At 39.6% G+C, this 21,610-nt stretch overlaps 2 protein-coding genes and 2 long non-coding RNA genes across 5 annotated transcripts in view; 2 read left to right on the plus strand and 2 right to left on the minus strand.

Annotated features, from left to right (window-relative positions):
* kbtbd13a (kelch repeat and BTB domain containing 13a) overlaps window positions 1-21,610 on the plus strand; it is a 388,109-nt gene that overhangs the window by 290,676 nt on the left and 75,823 nt on the right. Inside the window, exon 2 of the mRNA XM_051380025.1 lies at window positions 20,419-20,985. The gene's annotated coding sequence lies outside the window, so the exon portion shown is untranslated. The remainder of the gene's footprint in view (window positions 1-20,418; window positions 20,986-21,610) is intronic.
* On the minus strand, window positions 1,377-4,946 carry LOC127352023 (uncharacterized). 2 transcript variants are annotated; one of them, XR_007881015.1, is made up of 3 exons: window positions 3,426-4,946; window positions 2,933-3,149; window positions 1,377-2,720 (listed from the first exon to the last, which is right to left on the minus strand). It is a non-coding gene; the product is annotated as an uncharacterized LOC127352023 (long non-coding RNA). The 2 variants fall into 2 exon arrangements; XR_007881014.1 differs by having other exon boundaries at window positions 2,933-4,946.
* LOC127351999 (cytochrome b-c1 complex subunit Rieske, mitochondrial) lies at window positions 13,092-16,828 on the plus strand. The gene is made up of 2 exons (XM_051380076.1): window positions 13,092-13,358; window positions 15,736-16,828. The coding sequence occupies exons 1-2, from the start codon at window positions 13,148-13,150 to the stop codon at window positions 16,344-16,346; spliced, it is 822 nt and encodes a 273-aa protein (XP_051236036.1). The 5' UTR covers window positions 13,092-13,147; the 3' UTR covers window positions 16,347-16,828.
* Window positions 20,057-21,579, minus strand: LOC127352026 (uncharacterized). The gene is made up of 2 exons (XR_007881018.1): window positions 21,507-21,579; window positions 20,057-20,450 (listed from the first exon to the last, which is right to left on the minus strand). It is a non-coding gene; the product is annotated as an uncharacterized LOC127352026 (long non-coding RNA).

Here is a 21,610-nt window from a genome sequence, read left to right on the forward strand (position 1 = left end):
ACATCCTGATACACACAACTTAATTGTTTCTGTCTTATACCTATGATTTTTGAGGCTATGTTTACTATTCTCTGCAGCTTGCTTCTTCCTTTTATGTTTAGATTACCGTACCACATTGCCATGTTAAAAGTTAGGATGCCCTCTATCAGGTTCTTATAAACTGTTTCCATAATATGCTTGCTCACTCTAAAGGAGTTGAGCTTGCGTAGTAAGTGGAGACGCTGATTACAGGTTTTAAAAAGGTGTTTTCACTTAAATTTAGGTTGCAATCAATATATGTACCTAAATATTTGAACTTGTTTACTACCTCTACAATTTGTCCCTTAATTATAAGGGGCTGCACAGGGTCCTTTTCATGAAAGACAAGTTCCTGTGTTTTTGTTACATTGAAGTCTGTATATATATTTCAGTTCGATGTCCCTGTGTGCGGTTCTGTTTCTGTGTGGTGTCCTTTAGAGATGGCTTGTTGAGTGTTTTCCTTATTTTTATTTTTTTATATACTTTATTAATCCCCTATTGGAGAAACTGTTCTTTTCACTATTTTTTATTTTATATATATACACACACACACACACACACACACACACACACACACACACACACACACACACACACACACACACACACTTCATGCACTTGTGGACATGCAAACAGGGAGAGAGATGGTGGAGTGATGGGCTTGCCACGTTGGCGGTGCCCATGAGCAGTTTCTTGGGGTTAGGATGCCTTGCTCAAGGGCACCTCGGGAGTGCACAGGAGGTGAAACTGGTACCTCTCCAGCTACCAGTCCACACTCCATATTGTGGTCTGTGGGACTTGAACCGGCGACCCTCCGGTTCCCATGCCAAGTCCTTACACACTTAGCACATAGAACATAGGAGTGTTGAAAACAGCCAAAGTACCATTTTATCAGTAGCCTGCAGGTTTTTAATGCATATGTACTGCTGCAATGACTGGAAGTTTTGTTGTATACTTGCTCAAGTTTAATATTTGGTATTTATTGTTTCATTTGTTTTATTGAACTTTTGCCTGTTTATCTAACAACCTTTTGATATTTTATTTGATAAGATAAAATGTTCCTTTATTGATCCCCCATTGGAGAAATTCAAGTTTGACACAGCAGCACAGGGATTTTGTAAAAATACAATAAAAGAATAATAAAACAAAAGAATATATAGACATTTCAAGTGATTGAAACATAGAAAGATTCAAATTTACCATTACACTAGTTGTCATTTTCTGCCAGTAAATGCCCTAAATGACAGTATTTTCATTAAAATTTTGGGAGAAAGGTTGTCAGTAGTTAATAGAATAAAACTGAAATGTTCATTTCACTCAAAACACCTACATATAAATAGTAAAACCAGAGAAACTCATCGTTTTCAAGTGGCCTCTTTATTTTTTTCCACAACTGTACAGTATATGAATTGTATAGTGCAGTCATATTTGTAAGTTTTAGTTTCTTTAATGAAATATAAAGCTAATGAGTCACTTTATGTTTTTAGATAATGCAGTGTCAAACAATGCACTACTACAATGTTGACTTTCTCTTTTTAGAGATGAAGTGATGGCTGTGTCCCTCCCAGATGTGCTGATGTTTGCCAGCACTGCCACCAGCGGGAATAACAACCCATCCAAGTATAGAGTTTTTAAATGATTCGCCGTTTCCAATGGCAACCACATGTTCAAACTCCCAAGCTCCCACTACTCTACTCCTACAGTACCAAAATGCGCCAGGCTTTGGGTGTTTTTAGTTGCCAAAGGGACTTTCATGCATAATCACTTTTATTAAAAGTGATTTGAGCTGTGGCTTGATTTAGGCTCTGTTTTATTTATTTTTTCTCTACTCTCTGGTCAGTATAATGCCTTACAAGGCCATGTCTGCTTGTTTGCATCAGTTACTGTACTGCCTCTCTTGTTAAAAGGCCATTTGGGACGTGTCATGTATTAAAGTAATTGTTCACCAGTGTGAGTGCTTCTGTACATTGTTCAAATCTGTGCAGTTAGCTACTTGCATAGCTACTTGGATATCTTACTCATAAAAATCTCAGAGCGGTGTCCTGATTTTTGTTCATTGTTATTGCTGTTTCCTGTTTCTTACAGCTCTACATATGTTTCAAAAACCAATGTAACATCATAACAAATGTTTTTTGTAAGTAATTGTTGTTTACATGAACATTGAATCAGAAAATAAATAATAATAAACTTTAAGTGCAATATGTCTCCATTTCAGTCCCACAGTTCAAGTTGCCAAATCTGAAAATTCAAAAGAACCACTTTTGGGATATTATCCTGTAATTTATCTCTTGAAGCAATTTGTAAATGTTGGATCACATTTATGAATGGGAAGTGTTTTTCAAAACTCAGGCATGTATAGTCCACCAGTCATTTACTGATAAGCATTAAGATGCATTAAAGCAAAACACTAAATAAGGAAAATATTGTCTTAATACATCCAGGTTAATGTGGGATACCTAAGAAAGGTAGAAACAGGGGTTCCAATAGTCCATATCTATAGCCAAGCTATTTCCTTCAGAGTGATGTACAGTTCTGAGGCTGTCTTTCAGTCTTGTGGCTGTTGTAGTCCGTGTTGTTCCACTGCCTGCTGTAGGTATTCCTCGATGTCTGGATCACTGCTTAAATCAATCACTTGCCTTGCCTCAGGAAACACATCCAGTTCCCTGTCTTCAACAATAAATCCACAGTCCCTTGAACCAAATCTGCAAAATTAGATGATACAATGATATAAAGGACAAGGTTTGAAATGGTCATTGTTAGATTTGTTTGCTTATTGATATACAGATGTTTATAAACAATGGCATTTAAATTCAACAATGGATTATACCAACATGTACAATTGTCCAAATATATCCCAGTTTAGGCTATACCACAACACCTTGCATTTTTTGTAATGTATATTATCATTACTAACTGTGAGGCAAGAGATACAGTTCATTCGGAATCCCTCCTGGACCTGATGCATGTCTGCTTGGTCGAATCCGGTGCTTGTTCCATAGCTCCATACATTCATCCAGGTCTTGCTGCAGAACATTACTGAAGCAAAATCTCAGTAAGCACTGGTGTTCGTGGCTGCCATTGAAGAGTCCAGAGTCTCTTAGTCTCTTAACAAGTCCATCCAAAACTGAGACCTGGGGATGCATTATAATAAATAATAATACATTGTTATTTATAATGCACTTTTACAAGTGCTCAAAGAGGCTTACATACAAATAAAACCGTTTAAATGTGGATACATGAGTTAAACAAGAACACTAATAATAATCACAATGACAAATACGGAGATTTTAATAATAAACACTGATCAGTGTCATAGAGACAAAGGTGATCACTATACAGCTTCCACTGTACTTTTCATCCATCAAACAACACAGATGTACCAGCCTCCCTCTTCTGAAAAAAATCACCATGACTCGATGCGCTGATTCGATGTTGATGAGCCGTAAATGTGGTTAGACGAGCCTGCATAGTGGTCCGTATGCGCGTGACAGAGGGAACATTGTATTGCTGCCGTGGTCCCATTTTCTGTTCCGAGGTCAATTCTCAATCTCATTGGAACCACACCAATACTCTTGGCACAATTAATATGATTGTGAGCGATGACAGATGGATTATTGTTCGTTGGTTCACAAACAAGCCACATTATTTTTCTCGAAAAGCCATCGTCCTCATCCTGAGAGTGCCAGGCCAAATGGTTTCAGTTTATCATATCCATCTACATGCCATTTGTAGTTTGGACCCATGGAGTGATACGTGCGTCTTGTAAACCTACTGCGTGTTCTCAAAGCTGTCCCTCGTGGATTCAGCTGTTTCAGTAGCCTCATTACGTCATCACGTTTAACGTGAAGCCTGTGCTTTTGTTGGAGAACTTGTCACATAGTCCGATAACCGAAGAGTGTCCCTGGTTCTTCCAACTCTGGCAAAATGGCACGCCTCACCTCAGGGAGTGGGGAATAGTTGCGTCTTCTGTACAGCCCTTCTTCTTTTAAACGCGTCTTCAGCGTATGCAGACTCATGTTTACGTTGTGAAATGTCGACAGCATATCCAGTATCATGTCATATTCATGTCCTGCATCAAAGTATTGCTTAATAGCAGCGCGTACCTCGTCATTTGTGGCACTCATGATTTGGAAACATGGAAACAAACCCCGTCTTTCCGGTTCAGAGGATGGACCAGTTGTCTTTCCGGTTCAAAGGACAGACCACTTCTTTTGTCCAATCAGCAACGATTCATGTCGCCCGAGGGTACCTACCTTTTCCGGTTTGGTTGATGTTGTTGTGTTTTCTGATTTGCCTTGTGTTTTCTGTTTTTGTGTTGTGTTTTCTCTTTTGTCGTTGTGTTTTCTGATTTGCCGTTGTTTAGTAATTTGTTGTTGTGTTCAGTAATTTGGCGTTGTGTTTTCTCTTTTTGTGTTGTGTTTTCTCTTTTTGTGTTGTGTTTTCTCTTTTTGTGTTGTGTTTTCTCTTTTGCCGTTGTGTTTTCTGTTTTGTTGTTGTGTTTTCTGATTTGCCGTTGTGTTTTCTCTTTTTGTGTTGTGTTTTCTCTTTTGCCGTTGTGTTTTATGTTTTGTTGTTGTGTTTTCTCTTTTTGTGTTGTTTTCTGTTTTGCCGTTGTGTTTTCTGTTTTGCTGGTGTGTTTTCTGATTTGCCGTTGTTTTCTGATTTGCCATTGTGTTTTCTCTTTTGTTGTTGTGTTTTCTGATTTGCTGTTGTGATTTGCACCTCAGGGCCACCGTAGCTCCCCTTTCATCCTCTTCTCAGTCGAACCTGTTTAGCTCATTGGCACGTCCCTCTCTACCCTGCACTGAACCTACTGACCTTTTCAAATCAGTAATGCTCCTCATTCCATCCACACCTCTCTTGTGTTGTTCTGCAGCAGCTTCGTCTCTATCCAGTTCTTGATATTTTACTGAATTTTACAATTTCAAATTTTTTACTGACTTTTTAATGTGGTTATAAATTGGAAAAACTATTACTTTGATTAAACTTGTATAAATTGAAAAGATTGAGGTAGTTAGCTTAGTTTATCCCACTGAAAGCACATTGAAGTGTGGAGCAACTGCAGGTTTAGCTCCGTTAAAAATGAAAAAAAATTCATTTACTCCAAATTTCACATTTACATGCAAATACATCATCTCAGCAGTCTCTGACACATAGGATTCTGGGTTCAAACACATACTAACTTGTTAGCTAACAGAAAATAAGACTTTTAACATAACAGTACATTTTCTTTCAACCTGTGTGATAACTCAATAATGCATAGCACAGTCTTCCTTGTTTGAATTTCAACTGTGGCCTTCTCTGTCCATTTACATTCATATTAAAGACAGTTTTAAATGGCTCACCCATTGCTCTTTCTTCAGCTGCCTTATCAGGACCAAATAATTCTGAAGTCAGTGTACCGAGGCTGAGTCCTTGCTGCAACGGCCCAGGGTTCGAATCCGACCTTTGCTGCGTGTCATCCCCTCTCTCTACCCCCTTACCTGTCTATCTTTGGCTGTCCCTATCTAATAAAGGCAATAAAAAGGCCAAAACTTCAACAGCTGAATGAATGCATGATTCTGGCCACCTGACCAATAAAAGTTCAACATTCTTTTTTAGCATAACTTAATTCCCTCTGTAAAATGTTTCACTTTGTTACAGTGATGTACAGGTTTGCCCTAGAATATTGTGACACCACTGTTGGGTGTGGTTACTGATAAAATAAAGCACATTTCTGACAATGTGAAATATGGCTTAAGGTTGCTGATTCGAACTATGGCACCAACACGAGGGAGTGTTCCAGCAGTGAACTGGGACTGAAGGGTGGCTGGTCTCTAGTGTAGTACTCTTGAGTAAGGCACTGGAACCCTAAAACTGCTCCAGGGTCACTTCACTGCACTTCCCTGCGCTCTGTCCTCTTTGATGTAATGTATTTTTGTGGGCACAACTAGGAGGGATACATGAAAAGACAAATTTCAATTGCCTTTTGTGAAATGACAAAGTAATTCTAACCTTCTCCACCAACAACTGACTTCATATCCGGTTCTTTAGCTAAAAGTTCCACTTTTTTGCCAACAAGTGGCCAAGTGTCTGTTTAATGATTGACACGTATTGCACAGTGGGTTTATCAGAGCTTTTTAGCTGCCTAAAAAAATCATACCTAATGGGATATAAGCGACAAAGCTTTAGTTAATTGCTATGTACAAATGTATACATTATATCATGTCCATTAAAGCATATATATAAAAACACAGATTGGATCTGTTTTTCAATCGAAGGAAATACCTGCACATTACCCTGACAAACTGAGCTATCTGTCTAACCCTATCTGCCATGTGTACATTTGGGAGTTTGTATTCCTGTAAGCTGTTACTAGGTTGTGAGAAGACTGCAGAGCACAGGTTGGGCCCAGAGGTAAACTTGACCGATCAGGGCAGAAAAAGAAATTCAAGTCTTAGAAGTGTTTACTTTACCTTCATGGACATTCAAAAGTGATGCTTCTCTGTCCCACTACTGGTGGGACTGACCTCCATGGGACCCTAAGCAAAATTCTGCTAAGGAGCACTCCTACCTGACCTGTGAGCCATGTAAACTATTTGCCTCTGCCGCACAGTCAAAGAGTTTACTCCATCAATCTGTCAAAGATTCAGTACACTTACATAAGGCAGAATGAGATATAACCGATAATTATTTATTGAATAGAATATTTTCAATCGAATTTTTAGATGTGAGTCTTTTTATTAAAAAAATGTGCTTTGGTTGTACAATGTAAACATAAGTCTATAGGCTATGGCTCCAAGTTTAATTCTCAAAATAGCTGGATTCAATTGGATTTATTTTATATAAAATACTATTTATACTATGGCTTGGCTGAATACTTGAAGTAATTTACTTAGAGATGCCAAATTGCCCAGTAGCCTAGCTAATCAACATTTTAAATTCAATATGTAATCCATTTACCATGAATTTTAGTATGTAAAAAGTAAACAGTTGGCCACAATGTAACCTGAACCTTTTCAACTGTGCCCGAAGTTGAACAGGTTCAGGTTACATTCCGCTGTGAAGATCACATTCTTTGATTTCTCCAGTGCTTTCAACACCATTCAGCCTCTGCTAATGAGAAGCTGCGGGTGGTGGGTGTTGACAACACTATGATCTCCTGGATTATTGACTACTTGAAAGGAAGGCCACAGTTTGTCCGTCTGGGCAGTGTCCTGTCTGATGTGGTGGTCAGTGATACAGGAGCTCCACAGGGAACTGTACTTTCTCCCTTCCTCTTCACCTTATACACCACTGACTTTCAGTACAACTCTGAGTCATGTCACCTGCAGAAGTTTTCTGACGACTCAGCTGTTGTCGGGTGTATAAGAGGGGGAGATGAGGGTGAGACCAGGACACTGGTAGACAACTTTGTAGAGTTGTCCGAACAGAATCACCTGAGGCTGAATGTCAACAAGACCAGAGAGATGGTGATCGACTTCAGTAGGAAGAAGAGGATGCCTTCACAGCCACTACGGATCAGGGAGGAGGTGGTGGAGGACTACAAATACTTGGGAGTGGTGATCGGTAATAGACTGGACTGGAAATCTAACACTGAGGCTGTGTACAAGAAGGGGATGAGCAGACTCTATTTCCTGAGGAAGCTGAGATCCTTCAACGTGTGCAGCAAGATGTTGGAGATCTTCTACCAGTCTGTTGTTGCCAGCGACATTTTCTTTGCTGCTGTGTGGTGGGGCAGCAGCATCAATGCCAGCGACACCAACACACTTGATAAAATCATCAAGAAGGCTGATTGTACTTGGTCTCAGGCTGGAGCCTTTTGAGTCCGTGGTGGAGAGGAGAACGCTGAATCCATCATAGACAATGATCAGCACCCTCTCCATCAGTGGTCGGACAGCGGAGCACCTTCTCTCACAGGCTGCTCCAGCTCCGCTGTCGAAGCGACAGATACAGGAAATCTTTCCTGCGACATGCCATCACACTGTACAATAACAGCTAAAACTCTGGTCATAACAATACAGTCTCCAAGCACCTTATATGTTTTATCTGTTCACTGCACCTTATATTTTTACTTTGCAATACAATTATACCGCTTATTTATACATTTTATTTAAAAAAATTATATTGCTTTTTTGCTATGTCTAGTGTTGAGGAATCTCTGTATTTCAAAAACTCATTCCTCGCGCGTTCGTTTAATGAAGCAATAGGAGAAGATTTAGTTTAGTTTAGTTACTCAATAATCAGCTTTATTCTTAACACCAGTATATTGTACAAAAGTAACAGAGCTCTGGGTTCAACTACGATTAACCTGACATGCACAAGGTCTGCCAGTTCACGAAGTCTGAGTAACCTCTTGTTCCTAACATCAGTTCTTATATTTTTGAAGATAACACACATAGCATAGGATGGTATAATCTCCACCCCTTGTCTTCTTGGTATCTTGTCTCCACGGATGGTGTTGATGGGGTCGCCACAAACTGGAACTCATGGAAGGGGAAACCGGCCTCTTTTTCTGACATTCAATGACATGTTATCTAAACCTATGCACATATTATTTAAACCTATGTATACACTTCGCACTCTCTCTTCCAGATATGGAGTTGTTTTTCACAACTGGAAGGAGTCCGTCATGTGTTCTATCATTGTTTTACGAGCTCCTGACGCTGACCCCGGAGGCCGTGTTCCCCGCTATCTCTCCCAAAGAATGTCATGTTATATCTGCAACTACCCACACTCTTCTCCCTTATACTGTGCCTGCTATTCATATTCATTAGTAAGTTTCAATTCTATAACACATCATACAAACATCTAATATTCATTACTTTATTTCTGTTATTAGTATTCCCTCATCTAATATTCATTACTTTATTTCTGTTATTAGTATTCCCTTAACAGCCCTTTATCAATGTAAGCATAATCAATGTAAGCACAAGTAAACATATTTCTATTCTAGTTAATAATCATACAGGTAAATATATAGAGTATAAATCATAGAATATCGCATCTATCTATCTATCTATCTATCTATCTATCTATCTATCTATCTATCTATCTATCTATCTATCTATCTATCTATCTATCTATCTATCTATCTATCTATCTAAATGGGACAACTATGCCACCTGCTGTTGTAAATTTGAACCAGCATTGTGTCATTTGAAGAAATTAGGCAGCAGGTAATAATAGATAAAAAAAATAAAAAATTCAAATACATTCAACCCAGAAACCTTTTTAGAACAAGCCCATTAATGTCCTTATTAAAGCCTCAAAATCTAAAAAAAAACTAAAATGGTGTCTAAGGATAGCTTAAGCAAATTTGTATCAGAGTTATACAATTTATTACTGTCAAATTAACCTGAGAATTCTGATTACCAATGGCATGCATGGAGGGAAGACCTAGAAACAGATATATCAGTAGAGGAGTGGGAACCAGTACATACAAAGGCCCACATTCAATCATTACAATAAGATTGTTACAGTATAAATGCCTAATGAGAACATATATATTATTCCAGTTAATTAAATCAATTTAATAGCAATATTCCAGATTTATGTACTTTTGTTTGACAATGCAGTAAGATAAAGTCTTTTTGGGAAGAGGTTAAAAAACCTATAGAAGATGTCTCAAAATACATTCCAGTAGACCCTGTTGATGGTGCTGGTGTGTTTTAGCCTTGACAGACCTTGCTTCTTTCATTGCTCACCTTAATCTGGCAGTATCAGAGTCTATTAACAAAGTCAGATATGTGTGGCATATTTGTTTAAAACAGAACCCACTTGCGTCTTTGTCAACAAGCCCACCAGTATTAGAGAAAGGTATTTCCACCTAATCATTATATGCCAGCCCACAGTAGCATATAATGAAGTGCATCACTTTTTTCCTATTTCCTTATTTCTTATTTCAATTCAATTACATTTCAGTTGATTTAGAGGAGAAGCAACTTCCAGGTGGAAGTCAAATAAAAGAGGTCACATAAGCTGCTCTCATCAACCCACATAGACAGCTGTTTGCACCTAGTGAACATAGTGGAGCATTTAGCAGCAAAGAGTTAAAGAGATTTTTGTTGTGTTTGTTTTGTTGAGAATAAAAATACAGTGTAGTGTTTTATTTGGTTGACGGTGTGAACCGACAGTAACTAATTTTGTCATGGATCCTCCCTTATCGCTTAGTATTCACTTAGTCTACTCATTTGCTTGTCCTGTTTACTAATTCTCATGTAATTTCAGAACCTCCTGCTCTCCAGTAACCCCTTTCCCTTCACTGACCTTTTTCACCCAATCACCCACCTCTGATCAGATCCAGCCACATATATACCAGCCTGTTCCTTTGCTCATTTGCCAGACTGTCTTCTGCACTATGCCAAGCTCTCCAGCTGTCAGGAAGACAACTGGATTTGGATCCTTGGATCACATGGATCCATCAAGACTGTCATAAGCTCTTCTTAATGCAACTAAGAGAAAATTGGGGACCTTGTTGACCTTGTTAAAGGAAAGAAAACAGAGGTGTCATTTTTCTTTGCGGCCCTTTAGCCATGCAGTAAGATATAAATTCTTTCCCCAAGAAAAATCTGCAGGCATATACAGAAAACCATTAAAATCTCATAATCCATGAATCACAGCGGCTGTACATGGTTTCCTACTTCTCAGCCATCCTGAGGCTGGCCACATCTCAGAGGACAGAAGTGCCTTTGAAGGTGCCCTTAGCTCTCTAGGGAGAAATATATTATGAGGAAAATCCAAGACTGAGAGGGTGGAAGAGAAGTCTGCCTTCTCTGTGTTTCACATCAGCAGGAGGTGATGCTGTTAGTGGGAGATGAGATTTATTTATTCTGAACAAACTCTCAAATGTGTGCCTGTGCTTTGTGAGTAATGCTTTCAAGATGACTGAAATTACAGAGCAGATAGATTCACTGTTTACACTTGCTGTAGGTTCATCATAAGATTCAGCATAGCAGGGTCACATTAAGTCACTAAGTCACATGGCTGCACATGTAGCTGCATGCTGGTCGCCCCTTCAAACTTGCTATATTTTTGTTTTAATCAAATTTCTTCAGCTTTATTGCTGAAAACATCATTGAATGATGTCTGACTGGATTTGATTTTAAAGGGCTAAGCCAAATGTGTTAAATTTGACTGGATCAGGAGGTTTGACTATAGTAAATGGACTGCACAGCCTATTCTACCAACCTCTTGAAGTGCTTTACACGACATGTCATATTCCTATCTGTACACTGTTGTCACGTGTAAAATGCAAACTACTCATCAGAGAGTAACTAACCATTTACACATAGATGACGCAGCAACAGTATCAGGAGCAATATTTCCCAAGGACACTTTGACATGCAGCGGGAGGAGCTGGGAATCGAACTGCCAAGCTTCTGTTTAGCAGATAACCCACTCTACCTCCTTAACCGCAGTTGCCTTTACTATAGCAAAAGCCGCACATTCAGATGCTGAAACAGGCTCTCCTTCAAACTTTTCTGTTTTTGTTTCAATCTGTTTTTGGCTTTATTGCAGAAACACATATCGCCTATGACAGAAGCCTACAGTCATCAGAAAAGTAAGGGGGTAAGGGGTAAAGAGAGAAGGAAAGAGACAGAGACAAAGGTACACAGTAACAACAGTAGCAACAACTATACTTATAGAAATGACTGATGATGATGATGATGGTAAATAGTAAATGGACCTGTATTTGTGTAGCGCCTTTCTAGTCTTCCGACCACTCAAAGCACTTTAACACTACGTGCAACATTCACCCTTTCACACACATTCACCATTTCTATCTATCTATCTATCTATCTATCTATCTATCTATCTATCTATCTATCTATCTATCTATCTATCTATCTATCTATCTATCTATCTATCTATCTATCTATCTATCTAAATGGGACAACTATGCCACCTGCTGTTGTAAATTTGAACCAGCATTGTGTCATTTGAAGAAATTAGGCAGCAGCTAAAAATAGATAAAAAGAAAAATAAAATTCAAATACATTCAACCCAGAAACTCCTGCTTGACTGCCATTGCTAATATCACTGATATTACTGTTATTATTATTATTACTACAGTTACTATCATTACTATTATCACTGCTCATTGTCCCCCATCGTTGTTGTCATCGCCATCATCTTCCTTATGTTCATCATCATCAGTCACTACTATTAGTGTAGTTGTTGTTGCTACTGTTGTTGCTGTGCACCTGTCTGTCTGTCTGTCTGTCTGTCTGTCTGTCTGTCTGTCTTTCTGTCTGTACCATCTTTAGACAGTGAATTCCAGAGGTGTTTGGAGCCAAGTACAAGAACTTCTGTTGAGTTTAACATCAGAAAATTGCAGGACATCCAGGTTTTTATGTCCTAAAAACAATAATTGAGTTATTCCTAAAATGTTGCTAAGGGAAGCATACATAAGGTGAATAGCTAAGGTGAATAGAATACATACATTTTCAATTGAAAATGTTTTTTAAGGTAATGGTTTTATAAATATATATATATATTCAATATTTTCAGTAGTGTAAAATTGCCACAGTGGCAGCAACAGATATCGAAGGTGTTTTTGTTATCAGGTTAAGGCAACCAGGAAGTGACTGGTGAAATTGCAGAGGACATTTGTTAAGGGCTGTTCCCTTTTCAACACTGCAAAAACAGTATAGAAAGTATTGGGGAGGGAATTGAATAATCACAGAGGTGAAACACACACACACACACACACACACACACACACACACACACACACACAAACATTAAATGAATTGTAAAATGTAAAGATACATAATACTAAAAACAAGATAGAACAAAAGAAAATATGAATGAATAAACAACTTAAAAGTGTACACAATTCAAAAGAGTGAGTAACAAACTTAAGTAATCTATCAATATTGTCAATAAGACAGGGGGGCTTCTCTGTATTTTTTCTTTATTTCTTATAAGAAAGACAGTTTACATGTGCTGAACATGAGAACATGTACTAAAAAACACATGAAAGAAATATAAAAGCGAGGAGCGTTCTCGTTATCTTCCTATGGATAGCGTTTGGTTTGGTCATGATCACGTAATGTTACGTTGGACGTAATTACGCAGTTACGTTGACTCGTTGCGTGCTCAGTGAAGGCCCCCAAGGTCGTCGTAACAGGAGTCCATCGCAGTCATGATGTCCCTTGCTACCCGGTCTGGGGCATTTTCCCCCTATATGCAGGCTACAGCCTTTGCGGTCGCTGGTCCCCTGAAAGCTCTCGTGCCTGGGGTTGTTGTAAAGACCGAGAAGGTTTATCTGAATCCGAAAAAACTGTTCCTGTGCCGCGAATCGCTGAACGGTCAAAGCCCAAAGACGGGGCCCGCTGTGACAGTTAACATCAATGGTAAGTGTGTGAATGACTGCTAGCATTAGCTGGCAAACTCAGTTTTTGTATTGTTTTGTAAATGTAACGTCAAATGCCATGTGCTATCTGTGTACTAAATAGGCGATGTGCTGACAAATTAGGTAACGTTAACTCAGTAAGCTTTGGTTGCTAACAATGGCAGCTAGCTTTTTTGGTTGTTAACTTAGTTAACATCATGTTAGCCTCGGTGGCTAAAGTGCGGCCTACACTTGATGTCAACAATAACTAGGGATAACGTTGTTACTATTCTGGTTTTTGGGACTGACCGCACCATTGTGGGTCGGAACATAAATGATGGAGCTTGGACCGACTTTTATCAAGTATCGTTAGCCGTTTCGAAGACACATGCACAAGTTACGGTACGCATAGTCCCCGTATGATTAGTTTACTATCGGCCCTGCAGGACTTTGTATTTTCTAAGTGCGCCCCATTTTGAGGGAAAAATGTAAATAGGTGCCTAAACCTATTCAAGTGAAATAGTACACGGTGTATAATGTCTTCACTTGTCCAGGATTGTGGTGACAGCTGTAACTTGACCAGATTTAAGATATAACTGCTGTCAGTCTTTCCCCAGGGGAATTGTTGTACTGCACTTGCGATACAAAGTAGGAATGAGTACAAAGATAAATTGCCAATAAAGCCAGTAATCATCAACAGTTCAAACTGCAGGCCAAAGTAATCCAAGTCACATGGAATCTTATCTTTTCAATTCTGATTTGGGCCACTTTCATATGTGGTTCAAATCAGTTTAAAGTCTGATTATTTCCAATGTGACCTCAATGTGAAGTGATATCCGAATTAATGTGACTTTTTTGTTACTCCGGATCGGCATTCGTCACCCAGGGCACTTCAGGACTGTGAACTGTTCTGATATGGGCGGCATTTAAGAAGTAATGTGAACAGACAAAAATAATATGATATGAGCAATATGTCAGAATTGAGTGTTAAGGCTTGCAGTGTGAACTTATCCTTAGACAACAGCTCTGCAGCACAACAGTACTTCATTATAATTAGTGGTCAACTGATATGGGTTTTGCAATGGCCGATGCCACTGTCAGTCCATCAGTTGACAATTGCCAATATATTCACCCATGCCTGTGTGCTGCACTAGCACCCCCTCAACCCCTCCTTTTACCACCCCAGTAGTTTCAGCTGGAAGATGAGCGCTGAGTTTGATACGGGGAATAAGCTCATGAATGATTTTCCTCAAAAGTAAAAATTCTTCTAAATTCAGGTTTTTGTCTTATACTAAACTAAGACAGAAACTAAATAATACTCACTGAACCAGCTTTATTAGTCTTCCAACAATCACCAACTCTGGACTAACCATAACACTTATAAATAAATATTCTGGCTCTACGTGCTGTGTACATGCCTCTCGAAAGTCTGCATCTACACCTTACCTGGAGTTGTAACTGTATTCCCTGTTGTCAAACTAGCTGAAATAAACTAACTAACTAACAAACTTTTAGATTAGATTTGATGTAGGATAAAAAAAGTGTCAACATTTAGAAAGGAGGATTGTGAAATTTAGGCAAACATTTAGAGCAGGATGCAGGAGTTATAGAACAGGGCTGGAAACTAACTTTTTCACTGCCAAAAACTCACAAAGGGGAGAGCTAACATCATTCTACAGCAGCTACACTGGCTGCCAGCAAATGTGTCCTAAGAATTTTTTTGTCTGTCAGCCTTGTGAGTGCAGGCATCAGCCGGCCAAATAATTGGCCTATCTATAATTATAATGCTGTTATGTCATTTGAACTTTATCAAAAAAATTCCAGCTTTTGCGATTTGCACTTACATACTGTACACACATATTGTGATTTCAATAGCATTTGCATTAACTGTGCAGCCCTGGTTAAAATGCAGAATGGTTCTAGGACTGAAAGTTTAATTATTTGATATCCGTTGTAGTTTCATTCTGCCCTCTCAGACTATGAAAAATAATACTCAGAGATCCTACATATTTACAGAGCATTTTAACATCACAAAAAATAAAACTGCAATTTATAATTTTTTAAGATTAAATGTAAAAAGAATTTCACTAGTAACATCTGGCGAGACAAATCAAACCTTATAATCGGCCAACTTTGGGTAGCCATGATTTATATCTATTACCACAGACGCACACACTGTTGGATTTAAATTTGAAGTCAGTCAATAAATAAATACAGACATTCAGAGATGTAACCTGCTCTGGTGCAAATAGACCGAGACACACACTGAATAGATTGGTAATGGATCGTCTCCAGCAGCCGAAACATATGGAGCTGGATCTTGTGTACATTGGCTGTTAGTGGTCAACCCAGTTTATCTATGCAGTCTAACCTTATGACCCCATTGTTTTTGTCTGCAGGCAGTGCAGGAGTCCGATTTGCCCACACAGACATTAGGGTACCAGACTTCTCAGATTACAGGCGCCCAGAGGTGCTCGACCCCAACAAGTCCTCCCAGGAGAGCAGTGAATCCAGAAGAACCTTCTCGTACCTGGTCACTGGTGCCACAACCATGGTGGGCGTCTACACTGCCAAGACTGTGGTCACTCAGTTTGTTTCTTCCATGAGTGCCTCGGCTGACGTCCTGGCCCTGTCCAAGATTGAAATCAAGCTGGCTGACATCCCTGAAGGCAAGAACATGACTTTTAAGTGGAGAGGTAAACCGCTGTTTGTCCGTCACCGCACAGAGAAGGAGATCGCCGCAGAGGCCGACGTGAACCTGGCAGAGCTGCGTGACCCTGAGCACGACAAGGACCGGGTCATCAACCCCAGCTGGGTCATCGTCCTTGGGGTGTGCACGCATCTGGGCTGTGTGCCCATCGCCAACGCAGGTGACTTCGGAGGTTACTACTGTCCCTGCCACGGCTCACACTACGACGCCTCAGGCCGCATTAGAAAAGGCCCCGCCCCCCTCAATCTGGAGGTTCCCTACTACGAGTTTCAAGATGATGACACTGTGGTTGTTGGATAAATAACACTCCTCTGACTGAGCTCTCATTGTACAGGGTGACAGATGTGTGGTGTTGTCGATACAATGAGGAAGTGTTTAGGTATAATAATTCTGTATTCATATTCTGCCAACTGGGGAAAAACTATCTGCATCAATTTCAACTGGTATATATGGAAATGTTATGTTCTCGGCATTCTCTCACTCACAATTTTCCAAAACATGACAGCAAATCTGTCAATATTGGTAGTCCTCTCTACCTGTTGTATTTCAAGTAATGCAGTCACTGAACAGAATGAAAGCAAGCAGGAGCTGTCATTTCCTTTTAACCAAGTCAGTTTGAAAATGGCGTTGAAGTTAAATAGGTGAACCCTTTCAAGATGTCATCCTCTCAATGTGAACATAACATAAAAACGCCTGCTTATGTTTAAGTTATAGTCTCTCATTGGCAAAGAACCAACATTGTGTTCAGTTCTAGTAATAAAGATTTATATTTTATCTGACAACCTGTGTGTCTTATTCCTCACTGTCTGCCTGTCACCAGTATGTAGCATCACATATATGTAGCAGTTGTACAGGTACAGTTGACTCAGGTTATAAAGTCATCTTGTGATCTGAGGACATGAACTGTTGTATTTGAAGTCCTGTTGCTGTGCAGCAGCCATGTATCTAATGCTGCAGATGTTGTGTATCACTCAAAACAGATGTAGAAAGCATTGTGTTCAGAAATGAAGCTGTATGAGCCTGGGCTTGCCGCGTGACTGGTTGTGTCAGACAAAGGGTCAATAGAGGTGCTGCAGCAATGGCCAGTGTAAGAAAATGAACTATTGAACATTGAGGCAATAAAATTACCACAATATAATCTCTTTAATACTTGCAGTTTTGGCTGGTGGCTGCAAGAGTGAGAACATAAATATGAAATAATAAACAATTTGACAAAATCCTCACACCATTAGCAGCTGCTAAGTTATTAATCTCAAGAAACGGATTAGAGAAGGACTTTGATAAATTAGGACAAAGTTAATGAGACCAATAACTTTGTACAATTTAATTATTAAAATAATAAATAAGTACTGTGACATTGAAATATTACTCAACAAAACTACAGGTGTTAAAAATGACTTAAGTAAAAGTAGAAAAACTACAATTGATGTTTAATGCATTATCAATAGCAGGCACTCAATGGAAAGGGGAGACCATCTAAAAAATACCTACTTTCAACAAAGCACATTTCTTTGATAAATGATAAAATGTATAAATGGATATACAGATAAAGCAGGAATTCTGTTCGTTTACATTCTGCTGTAATTAATGTTACATGTTGCATTCATTCAGCTCGCATCAGAGCATGTATCGAAGCACTCAGCTGTGGCTCAGAGGTAGAGCGGGTAAACCACTAATTGGAAGGTTGGCTGTTTGATTCCTGGCTGTTCGATTCCTGGCTCCTCTCGCTGCATATCAAAGTGTTCTTGAGCAAGATACTGAACCCCAAATTGCTCCCTCTGCTATGACTGCGTAAATGCTTAGTTTCCGTTCTGGTGTGTGTGAATGTGGTGAGTTATGAAGTACAGCGCATTGAGTGGTCGAAAGACTAGAAAGACGATATATAAGTACTGTCCATTTACCATTTACAGTCATTATGGAGGTTTATTGTATGTCAAAATGTGTTACTCAGGTCTATCTAAGGTAAACTAAACTTTTTATGCTCTGTCAGTCTTTTCTTTGAGCCGCACTTTCCCCCTCACATCCAAATATAACACAACATCAAGTCACCAGCTCAAAATAAAACCACTGCATGTACTTTTTTTTTCTTCTAACACTGTCTCTGTGAAGTAGCTGAAATAAAGCCACTGGATGATGTCTAGCCTAGATGCGCCATAAAAACACAAGGACACTGAATAACATAATTTGTCACAATCGCATAGCATTAGTAATCATTGTTTGCAAGCAAACAACGTTTCACTTAGTACTTCTTAAACAGGCAACAACTTTCCTCTTCCACACATCAGTAGTCAATAAGTCTGCAGCTTTTTCTGTGAATTCTGTTAAAATGTGCATTACATTTAACCTAGCTACAGAGAATTTGATTGAAAGTTTCTCTCACACTGAGTGTGACAGCATAGGAAGTACTAGGAAAAGATGTCAAGGGGAATTAATTACCACTCAGCCTTGTGGTTGTACCAGCTACTAACAGATAACAACATGCTCTGAATGCCTTTGGTTTCCAACATAAAAAGATGCAGACATTAACTGAACCCAGCTGACCTCAACTCACTTTCTGTAATTGCTCCATAGTTGCTTAGTATACTGGATTGTGTGTTAGATATATACATGTAGATAGATATCCCTTCCCCAAGACGTTTTCTTCACATCTAAAAATATTGTTGTCATTCAGTCGGTAACATCAACTGACAACGGTTTAGAAAAAATTACATATTAGAAGCAAGCATCGATGATCCATTTATATTCAGGTGGATTGCATCACATTTGTAGAAGGTTGGTTCTATAAACTGCTCTGGCAGAGATATGCAATGATGTTCCAGTCAGTCATTCAGGGAAATTAACTGCAAGAATCTTTTGCAGCCCCAGTTGAATGAGGGCAGAGAACCAGAAATTAAAATGTCTTTACCAGAGTCAACAAGAGTAGAAATGAGCTCTTTAAAATCCATGTTAAGCTTTTCAGTGTTTTACTGCTTGGCCATTGAAACATTCAGAATCAATTGATATTTAGATTGTAACTCAGAACAGCCTCATCATAGAATCAAAACTAATTCATAATGAAAATGTCTCATACAATAATTGTACAAATACAGCTTGCAAGAACAGAGAAAAGAGACACATTAACTCACCCAATCCAGACCTGCCCTGACATTAGGTGAGGGTGTCACTTTGAAGCCAAAAATCTATTTCAGAAAGCTTTTAGGCCTGCTCCTCAGATCCATACTGCTGCCTAAGGCTACAAGGTGCCCTGTTCACCATCATCCAACTGGAAAATGCTCCTGCCAACCCGCTGTGTAATTTCCACACACACACACTCTGTCACTTAAACACTGTTAAGGGCTTTTATTTTTTTTTAGCAGAATAAAAGAAGCTCTGCACCATCTGACTTATTTCCTCCTGCAGAGACACTATCATCCCTCAGTTGCAGGAACACGTCACTACAGACACAACACTCAACAACCTCCTCTCACTGTTCGACACAGATGGAGTCATGTTTAATTTATGAATAAGTAAATGTTTGGGTTTTATTCATGTTCTATATCTCTGGTTTGACAAATATCAGTCCTACATAAGTCCTACAGTGTTTGGGTTGGTAGTTCATTCATGAATATTTATCACTTTCATCAGTGCTTTGTACTGTGGTGGCTATTTGTTAAATAAAGCATACAAAGTATGATCTTGTCTTTCTGTTGTAATGGCAATTTTTAAGAACCTATACAACCCTTTGACCATGTCATTGTAAAACCATACGCAACTGTTGAAGAGGCCATTATATGCATATAACCTTTAGCCCTGTTTCTATCTACACTCTATGCCCAAGTAAACAGCGGGATGTTGAGACTTCACTAAGAAGCGAAGGACATGATCATTAACTTGGCCTCTAGCACCACTGTCAGGAATCTTGGAGTTATCTTTGATCAGGATTTGTCATTTAACTCCCACATAAAGCAGACCTCTAGGACCGCCTTCTTTCATTTACGTAATATTAGAAAAATTAGACACATCCTATCACAGACAGATGCAGAAAAACTAATCCATGCATTTGTTACTTCAAGGCTGGATTACTGCAACTCTTTATTATCAGGTTGCCCCAATAAGTCCATTAAAACGCTCCAATTAATTCAGAACGCTGCAGCACGAGTACTGACAGGAACTAGAAAAAGAGATCACATCTCTCCTGTACTAGCTTCTCTGCACTGGCTCCCTGTAAAATGTAAAATTGAATTTAAAATCCTCCTCCTCACCTATAAAGCTCTTCATGGTCAGGCCCCTTCATATCTTAAAGAGCTCATAGTACCCTATTACCCCACTAGAACACTATGTTCTCTGAATGCTGGGCTACTTGTGGTTCCTATAGTCTCTAAAAGTAGAACAGGAGCCAGAGCCTTCAGTTACCAAGCTCCTCTCCTGTGGACCCAGCTTCCAGTTGTGGTTCGGGAGGCAAACACCCTCACCACATTCAAGAGTAGGCTTAAGACATTCCTCTTTGATAAAGCTTATAGTTAGGGCTGGATCAGGTGAGTCCTGAACCATCCCTTAGTTATGCTGCTATAGGCCTAGACTATCAGGGGATTTCCCATGGTGCACTGAGCTCCTCCCTTCCTCTCTCTTTATGCACTCATTCATGTCCCATTAATGCATGTTACTAACTCCACTTCTTCCCCGGAGTTCTTGTGCTTTCTCGTCTCGCAGGTTCTCATGGATCCTGGTCGAGCCTCCTGCCATGGTCCTGCTTGACTGCCATTGCCAATACTGTTGTTGCTGTGCACCTGTCTGTCTGTCTGTCTCTCACTCTCTCTCTCTCTCTGCCTCTCTCTCTCGCTCTCTCTCTCTCTGCCTCTCTCTCTCTCTCTCTCTCTCTCTCTCTCTCTCTCTCTCTCTCTCTCACCCCAACTGGTCGAGACAGACGACCACCCACCTAGAGCCGGAGGATCTGTCCTAGGTTTCTGCTTTTTAACAGGCAGTTTTTCCTTGCCCTTGTCGCCAAGTGCTTGCTCATGGTGGTACTGTTGGGTCTCTGTAATTAATGTTAAAGAGTTCGGTCTAGACCTGCTCTATTTGAAAAGTGTCCTGAGATAACTTCTGTTATGAATTGGCGTTATACAAATAAAATTGAATTGAATTGAATGATCATCTCACCACACTATCTGTCTGTTTACTGTCCCAGAACTCAGGAATGTGTAACTGTGTAACTGTGTGCTCCAACAGGGATAAAACCATAGTGCTTCTTCCAATCGGGGCTCTTTCGGACTTTCACATACCAGTGTGTGACAGTTGTGTTGAGAGCGTTCATGGATGACTCGAATAAAACCTTACAGAAAGTCAAGATCATATTTATTTATTAAACAAATTGCCACCACATTTTGGCGTTGTCGGCAGGATCACTCGTGTGACAGGACTTTGGACACTCAGGGCTGAAGGTAAAGACCGTGCGCGGCTAGAGTCTAGGACTCTGACCTCAACCTGTGGAACCAGCTTCCAGTTGTGGTTCGGGAGGCAGACACCCTCTCCACATTTAAGAGTAGGCTTAAGACATTCCTCTTTGATAAAGTGTATAGTTAGGGGTG

Source organism: Dicentrarchus labrax, unplaced genomic scaffold (assembly GCF_905237075.1).
Source record: "Dicentrarchus labrax unplaced genomic scaffold, dlabrax2021, whole genome shotgun sequence".
NCBI lineage: Eukaryota > Metazoa > Chordata > Actinopteri > Moronidae > Dicentrarchus > Dicentrarchus labrax.